The sequence below is a fragment of the Hakea prostrata genome, chromosome 1 (genome assembly GCF_041222555.1).
Source record: "Hakea prostrata isolate BN-2017 chromosome 1, UWA_Hpros_2, whole genome shotgun sequence".
In the NCBI taxonomy this organism is placed as follows: Eukaryota; Viridiplantae; Streptophyta; class Magnoliopsida; order Proteales; family Proteaceae; genus Hakea; species Hakea prostrata.
In genome coordinates, this window is record NC_142600.1 from 49,615,789 (window position 1) to 49,624,869 (window position 9,081).

The 9,081-nt window shown below is 40.8% G+C and overlaps 1 protein-coding gene across 2 annotated transcripts in view; it reads left to right on the top strand.

Annotated features, from left to right (window-relative positions):
• The window catches only part of LOC149029093 (lon protease homolog 2, peroxisomal-like), a 57,520-nt gene extending 48,957 nt beyond the window's left edge, over positions 1-8,563 (top strand). The window contains exons 15-17 of one of the 2 annotated variants that reach the window (XM_089140357.1): positions 29-274; positions 7,155-7,256; positions 7,749-8,563. In XM_089140357.1, coding sequence (XP_088996483.1) covers positions 29-274; positions 7,155-7,256; positions 7,749-7,832 — 432 coding nt within the window. In that variant the 3' untranslated portion in view covers positions 7,833-8,563. The remainder of the gene's footprint in view (positions 1-28; positions 275-7,154; positions 7,257-7,748) is intronic. The other variant, XM_089140363.1, reaches the window with a different exon arrangement.
• Positions 8,564-9,081: the final 518 nt, after the last annotated feature.

The window sequence follows — 9,081 nt, forward strand, 5'->3', positions numbered from 1 at the left end:
ACGCCAATGGATGTTCTTAATTTGGTAGGTAAGGGCAAAAGCAGCAGACCTTAAGTTAGCAGTGGGTGGGGAAAGCAATCTACTGGAGGGCCGGGATATTCATGTTCATTTTCCTGCTGGAGCTGTACCAAAAGATGGACCTTCGGCTGGTGTAACAGTGGTATCATCTCTAGTTTCCTTGTTCAGCCAGCAGAGAGTAAGAGCAGACACAGCAATGACAGGGGAGATGACCCTTAGGGGTCTGGTGTTACCTGTTGGCGGTATCAAAGATAAGGTGTGATTACCCTACATGTGCTTTTTTTATGTTTTACTTATTTGACCCATCAATAAGACAATCTGATTGCATTGGCTATGATATTGCATTGCCCTGATTTATGCCATGCATATGATTTTAGTTTATTGGTAATGTATCCTTAAGAGAATTTGAAAGACGTAATTCTTCAGTAGTGAAATTTGCTTAAGAGAAACAATGACCAAATGTTCGAGAAGCACACTGATCTGATTGTTTCAGATGAACCCCTCCACCTCTCCTACCTCTGGTAGATTTGACCCCTTTGGCTGCCTCTGATCTTCCCTTCTCCTTCTTGGACATCTCTCTTTTCTCCATCTCCCCAGTCCCCCCAAAACAGAAGTCCCTGCGACTGATACCCCCACCCTTGTTAACGGCCATCTCGTAGCCTTTTATCCTACCAGAGTCCTTGATGAAGAAGCATCCTGTTGGAGCATGTCTTCTAGGGCTTTTCCTTGGAACCCGTCCTCCATTCTACAATGTCAACTCCTCTGTCCAAGCAATGGAAACCCAAGGGAACCACGGAGTCTTTCCTACTGAAGCATGGGTTCTTTCTCGTCAAATTATTGGACGACAACAATTGCTGGCCTCTCGAGGAATGGCACAGGTGGTTGGGAGAGAACCATTTCCTCCGCCAGTGGCATTGGAGCCTTCTGCTCACCAGAGAAGACCATTCCTCTTTGGTTTTCTCATAGGGGATTGCCTCTCCACTACTGGTGCCTAGAGGGGCTGAGAATTGTAGGTTCCATTCCAGGAACACCACTCTTCTCTAATGCCGAAACAATGAAGAAGGATCCGACTCTGCTTTGCGATTAGGCAAAGATGTCTCTACCAAAACACCTCTTCCCTCTTCAATCCTCATCAAGCAAGAAATCCGGCCCTGTTTCAGTCAAGAAATTCAGTTCGAATGTGTAAATCAGAGAGAAGAAAGGTAGAAGAAGGAAGAACAAAGAAAGTGAGGTGTAGAAGAGGAAGAAGAAATTATGAGAATAGCCAAGGAGACCTTATGTTATCGTGTTAAGCCTCGAAAGCCATGGCTTTTTTTTATAGACTGAAAGTATTCAAGTTACAATAGGAAACTTAAAAGATGGAAATGGAAATCAAATCAACCCAAGAAACTGCCATCTCCTAGCGCTAACTCAAGAATCCTATTCAGTTGCCAGTTTTTCTCTCTATGCTCCCCCACAAGCTGAAGCATATAGATCAAACATGCCCAGCTTGTTACGGATATAATCAACTCTGGCAGCCCCTAAAGACATTGTGAGCAAATCAGCCAACTGTTAGCATATACAAACATGCTCCGGAGAAATCAAGCCTTATTGCAGCTTCTCACAAACAAAGGGACAGTCAACTTGAATGTGATCTTGATGTTCATGAAACATAGGATTAGTAGCTATGTGAATAGCCACCTGATTATCGCACCATACTGTCATTGATGAATCTTCAGTAAAGCCTAGCTCTTTCAAAACTTGTCGAATCCACATCAACTCATAATGACCTGTGCCATAGCCCCATACTCAGACTCTGCGCTTAGCCTAACCACAACAGTCTGTTTCTTACTGTTCTAAGATATAAGATTATCACTAATCAGAGTGCAGTACCCAGTCGACCTTCTATCAATTGGTTTTCTTGCCCCATCTACATTAGAGAAGCTTTCAACTTTTCTATGATCATTATCCTTGTAAAGTAGTCAATGGCTAGGAGCCTTCTTAAGGTACCTCAATATATGTGGAACTGCATCCCAATAAGATGTCTGAGAAGTGGACAGAAATTGACTTACAGCATTGACTGGAAAGGCAATGTCAAGTAGAGTCACAGTGAGGTAATTTAATTTTTCAACAGGCCTTTGATATCTCTTTGGATCATCAAGAACATCTCAACCAAGGATTTGGGACCTTACTAAATCAAACTCCTCCCAAGTCGTCCTAAAAACTAATAACTGCCAGTTGCTCACGCTGGTTCTACATTTCAGTAACATTTGAGGTAATGGGAAGTATGGAATTAGGCTCTTGGTAATCCGTTTGACGTTCGTAAAGTATTGGGTGAAAGGACGGCCCTTCTGATCGACTCTATAAAACTCCTACGACAGCTCACAAATGCGGAAAGGTTGTTTTGACCAAAATGGGGGACATTCAAATACTCTATAGTTCCTTAATAATATCAATATGGGTAGCCAGACCTACAATATATTTTTCCATAGGATTCAGCATTTGTCCTGATACGGGCATCCATTGTTTCCTAATTAGGGTCTATAACATCATGCTTCTTGGTCAAATGGTCTTGTTGCCCTCTTCCAACGATACTACCCTTACAATTTTCCTCCACTGGTGGAAGTTAGTGGTGCCTCCAAGTTTATGTTCAGTAAGATGGTAAGAGGAAGAGAACAGAACCTCAGTTATGTAGTTTTAGTTTCAGTCTTAGCTTCAGCCATTCAATAATTGTAAGCTGTTGTCTGCAGACTTTTCAGCTGGGAAAAAGTTTAAACACCCACCTAGAACAGGACAAAATTACTCGAAAGGTCTGCCTTTTGGGTTCTAACATAATTACATAACCAATTGTCAAATTTACAGCAAAATTGACTATACACCTTCAGCAGAATATACTTCAGGTCAATAACCACTCAAAACTACAGTTTCAGAACCAGAAATGATTATTCAGAAACAAGGGGCAAATTCAAACCAAACTGCCTACTTAAAGCAGGATCTAACAAGGATGATTTAATGGGGGACAGGATAGAGAAGAAATAATGATAAAGAAGATAGAGGGAAGAAGGAGAAGAACACTCATAAGAAGAAGAAGAGAAGAGGAGAGAGAGAGAGAGAGAGAGAAGGTGGGGCTGCAAATACCTGAATCTAAAGGTTCAATTCATTTTTTTCTATTCTATGAATCTCCTCTTTATTGCAATGTAAGGGCCTGTTTATAGCCTAGCTAAAGCTTTGCAAAAAGTAGAAACATAGTAGACTAAAACTAGAAACTAATAGCCTAGTAACTAGTTACAATAGAATCTTAAGGATTACCAAAAAAAGACAATAGAATCTTAGGGAAATATAAACTAATTAAAGTTAGAAACTATTAGGCTTTATGTTTCAGTGACATGCATAAATAACTAAACTGGAAACTTCCAAAAGAGAAACTATACTAAAGTCCTAAATCTCCTAAAAAAATCTTCATACAGTCTTATTTTGGGACCCAGAAATCCTCTATGAAGCATTCCCAATATTTCCAAATAAAGGGTTGTGACACTGATCACGTGTGTTTTGGCCTCCTTCATATTTTCTCCTATTGTAGCAGTTTCAGTTGACTGGTAAAAAATGTGGAGCAATGTGACCTTCTATTTTGACTAGTTGGCTGGTTTGAACTGGTGCCCAACGCAGGTTTGAATTGGTCCTAGCTGGTTGTGCTGCATGAACTCTCCAAAAAAACTCGTCCTCGAGTTCTAGTGAAATAAAAATTAATGTTGTATAGAAAGCGCTTGTTCAAGAAGGAAGTATGCTGTTTTTCCCCCCAAGGTGTGCAGAATGAAAAGAAGTAAGCTTTGCAAGAGTGATATTAATCACAGTGGTAGTGATTCTAGTGAATAGGTGGAGAACAGAATGGGGAGGAAGATCACAGAAAGAAGAAGAAATAGAGAAGACAAATCAGACAGAAGAAGAACTAGTAGGGAAGGCAAATCATAAGAAGCAGGAAATTAGCAAGAAGACAAATTGAGAGCAAGATCGAGAGTGAAGAATCCAATTGACAGAGAGAGTTACCCAAGTTTGCGCTATGATACCAAATTAATAGGGAACAGGATAGAGAAGAAATAATGATAAAGAAGATAGAGGGAACAAGGGGAGATCTTTGAAGAATCAGTCTTGAAGAAGGGGAAGAAGGGGAGGAATACTCATAAGAAGAAGAAAAGAAGAGGAGAGAGAGGGAAGGGGGCTGCAAACACCCAAATCTAAAGGTTTTCAATTCATTTTTTTTTCTCTGTATTCCATAAGTCTCCTCTCTATTGCAATGTAAGGATCTATTTATAGCTCAGCTAAAGCTTTACAAGAAATAGAAACTTAGTAGGCTAAAACTAGAAACTAATATCCCAGTAACTTATGACAATAGAATCTTATGGATTACAAAAAAAAGACAATAGAATCTTAAGGAACAATCTGATTTTGCGCCCCGTCAAATCTTCTATGAAGCATTCCCAATAATACCAAATAAAGAGCTATGACACTGTTCACATGAACAGTGTTTTTGCCTTCTTTCTTCACTTTTTTATTTTATTTTTATATCCTATTGTGGTAGTCCCGGTTGACTGGTCAAATTGTGGAGCAACGGGACTTTTTATTTCCACTAGTTGGCTGATTTGAATTGGTGTCAATACTGGTTTGAATTGGTCCTAGCTGCTTGTCCTGCATCACGATTCCAGACCTATTCAAGTACTGGAAGACAAGATAATTTCCGGAGATAAAATAGCAGTTTCGAACCAAGCCAACCAGCACAACTTCTTGGTCAAAAAATACTTGAAACAGCAGGGAATAAATCTGGGCAGAATTATCATGCAATTCTCCCAAGAAAAATACTCTCGTAACATGACAGAATCAGGGTATTATCGTTTCAGAAATGAAGACCAGAAGTTGCACAAAACTCCTTCAACCGAAACAAAAAGTTTGAGAACTTATCTCATTCAATCTTCAAACGTTAAAATCACAGCACCAGGTGTTGTCGCCCCTTCAATCGACAATTCGAAACCCAGAAAACCCTAACTCTCCAAGTGTTACAAGTATTCTCTAAACCAAAAAATAAATAAAGGCTTTGAATGAAAAGAGATTAGAGGACCTACAGCTCTGATACCATGTAAGTCAGAGAGCTGATATGTAGAAGAAGGAAAAAACAGAGAAGGTGAGAAGTAGAGGAGGAAGAAGAAGATCTGAGAATAGTGAAGGAGGCCTTACGTTATTGTGTGTAAGCCTCCAAAGCCTTATCTTTTATTTATAGACTGAAAGGAAGTATACAGGTAACAATAGGAATTTTAATGAACGAAAATAGAAACCAGATCAGACTAGGAAACTGCTATCACGCATTTACTCAACACCTCTCTTTGCTTTCCAGTTTTTCCCTCTAACAGTATGGAAGCCACCCCCCAAATTGCCTGGCCTGTAAAATGTTTGGTCATCATTCTTTTGAGAAGAAGAATGCTCTTGCTACCTCCGAGCAGTACCTTTCCTCCCTAGTCGAATCACTCCTCAAAGGGTTCACCGTTGTTGGAGGAGAACTCTCTAGGCCCCCCTCCAGTATGAAGTGCTACTCCCGGTGTCTTCTCAGGCAACATCCAAGCCCCAAATGTAGCCTAAAACCTCCTCTGGTGTTGCCAGCAGAACTCATTGGCTAAGCCTCTGTTGGCCTAAACCAATTCTTCGCCCTAGCCTCTGATGTTGGCCCTGCAGCCTTGCCGGTCGTTCTGATTGGGAAAACCCGCTGTGCTCTTCTGAACCTGCATGTGCGATTTTTCTTATTCCAGCTCCCATCTGCCCTGCTGCTTGCTTCTAACTTGCAGCCTGCTTTGAAGTTCTTCATTGTCTCAATGATCTCCCCCACCCCTCTTCGCCCCACTACTGCTCCTCCACCAAACCTTGCCCTCCCTTTTGACTACTCTGGCACCAATGTGAGCCCCTCCACTCTAACCCCCCCCCCCCCCCCCCAAAGTTCCAGCCAGGTGACCCTCTCCTCTTTCTTTCCATGAACTCTAAGCCCTCCTTTCCTCCCAAGAGGCCTTCTCTTCTTTCTCTCTCCAACTCTAAGCCTCTATCTCCTCCCACAAGCCCAACCCTTAACAGATCCACCCAGTCAACCCCGAACCACCTGCCCAGCCCCTCCCGTCCTCCTTTCCCCCTCTGACCCTTTGGACCCTTTGGACCCAACCATCTCTAACCTTTCCCTTCCTAGCCCATCTGAATCTTCCCTCACTCTGACCCCTGAACCCATCTGGCCCACCCAATTTCCAACTAACCCACCCTATCCCACCAAGCCCATTCAACCTTCAAAACCCCCAGCCCATCCCTAAACCTATGTCCACGAGCCCATCCTCCCTTTAATTTCCCATCCCTCTCCAAGACCTTCCGAACTGGGGATTTCCAGTTTTCTTAAGAGCATGGGCAGCACCTTCTCCATCTCCATTCCCTCCCTCCCCTTTCCCCCATTTGCACGCTGTCTATTTCCAGTAACAAGGATCGCCCTCGTTGCTCAACAAGGATGTTCTTGAGGGTACTCCTGAGATTGGTAACCCTACCCCCTACATATGGCTCAGATCACACCAGTTGTATGAGAGTTACCAAGTTGATGGAGATGTCTTTCTCAATTTCAAGTCTTCAAGAAAGAGAAGAAAATGAACTAGATAAAAATATTAAGTTTTCTTCTGTTGCCTGCCTTTTAGCTATGCTGTTAGGCTTGTTGCCCTTTGTTGAGTCTCTATTTGGCTGGGCTTTGCCCTTTGGTCCATTCTTGTAACATTTCCCTCCCCCTCCTCTTCCCCCCCCCCCCCGGCATTTTTCTCTCAAATTATTGAATTTATTTATTCATCCAAAAAAATAAAACTACTACTTGGTCAACTGTCTGCCTGAGTGATTAAACTAGTTATTACATTGTACATGTAAAAATGCTGATTGATTAAATCTATTAAATGAATTACCACAATGAACTAAAGTTCATCACAATGTGTACCATGCACCACGTGCACTATACATGGGCTTAGAAAATATACATCAATATAATTGTTCCATGCTCTTTTTGCCAAGTAATCACATCACCCTTTTTGTTTGTTGGACTTGATTATTATTCCAAGGATGGAAATGAAGTCTCCAGATCCTGTTTATTTGCGTCTGTGCAGGTATTGGCTGCTCATCGTTATGGTATCAAAAGGGTTATACTCCCAGAGGGGAACCTGAAAGACTTGGTTGAAGTGCCATCAGTTGTTCTTAACAGCCTAGAGGTATTTTTATGTCTTTCAATGGTTATGGCATTCTGTACATGCGTATGTCACCTGTACCTAACTGGTATTTTTCTTTGTAATTTTAGATCTATTCTTTGACTCGTGCATATAATGCCTTAAATTTGCCTTACCATTTTAATCTCATCATGGAAATTCTCATCTTGATCTATGCCACAATCAGTTGATTAGACTCATTAGACCAAATGCCACTTGCACCTTAATACCATTCATGTCGTTATTTTTCTGAAATAGTGCCAACTTTAGTGGACTTTAGCAATTTTAGTTTTCATAGATGTACCTGCATATCGTGCTTCCTATTTGAAATATATAGTAAATGTTTTATTCTTGCTCTGAAAAACAAATTGAGAACATTCTGATGAACATTGTGGGTGCTACTTTGGTTCAATTTGATTGTTCAACCTTAAAAATGCTTGGTGATGGCTGAGCACCAAAAATTGACCCATACCTTATTACTTCCTCTTGTTCTAACAGATTGTGTTGGTGAAGCGGGTGGAAGACGTATTGGAACAGGCATTTGAGGGAGGTTTTCCCTGGAGAAAGCATGCAAAACTATGACAGCCTTGTATATACTAATCAACTAACTTATCTTCAATGTCAATGATATTGCTCTAGCCCTTGGCTGCTTCATTATCATTTGGATCAGTTTAGTTAGAAACTGCATCCATTACTAACTCTGCAGTATCAGTTGCAAGTTGGGAAAAGACCATCATCCATTGATGCGTTGAATGTAAGTTTTTGCATAAACCAAGTGCTCTCTCTCTCTCTCTCTCTGTCTCTGTTCACACTCCCGCCCCTACCTACATGGCATGAATTGGTAGATCCCTCTACCAAGTCTTATCAACAGTTTCTATTGATGCTTGAGAAATCAAATTATAAAGGTGGAAGCGAAAAGGTTCTTGCATATATTGTTTTCCAATCAATTATAAAGAACAGTATTTTGTTTACATGGTGAAGCATATCCTAGCTGCTACCTTGTAAGATGGTTTTCTGTAGCTCATAAATTGATCTCTATGGCAGTTGGTCGGGCGGTGAAACGTTATTATCAAATGCGTTCTTTTCTTCCACTAAATGGGAATTTGTATGTTCTTGAACAAAAGCATAGAAGTATAAGTAAGGTGATTATCAAATCAAATAGATTTTGCTCATTTTAAAATCTTCTAGCTGATGCGTAGCTGATCACATAATCATATACACTTAACAATTTTGCCTCGGAAATGGAATCATCTGGGCCGTTCAAGTCAATTCCTGTTAATTACAGAAGATCAGAGTAGTCAAACAGTTAATTTTAAAGAAAGAAAATTCTATAGATGTTCCTTAAAGAATTTGAAATTAAAAAAAAAAAAAAAAAAAAATTCAACCCAATGTCTCTTCTGAAACCAAGACAGACTTCAAGGTCCTCTTGGTCTCTTGTCTCGTTATATATCTTGTGAAGGTGTAGAGACTTCCTACCTATTTCATTTCATTTCCCATTCCCATATTGACATGGCCAAGACAAATTATCTCGCGGGATTTGATTTGAGTTTCTAAATTTTCTTTTTTTCGTACCTAAATGTTTTTTTTTTCTTGGTACAAAAAAAAAGAAAATTATGCTCAAAAGTGAACCCTTCTCACATTTTTTTTTGTGGTTGCCAACCCCGGTTTTCAAGGCTTTGCCCTGACTAATCCGGTGTTCGACCCAGGTCGCACACCTGGCTGTGGTGAGTGAGTCTCCCAGCGGGAGTTTTTTGCATCCACAAGGTTTCCATACTGGAACCTTGCTTAAGCAGACCAAACTGCTTACCACTTGGACCAACCCCCGTGGTAA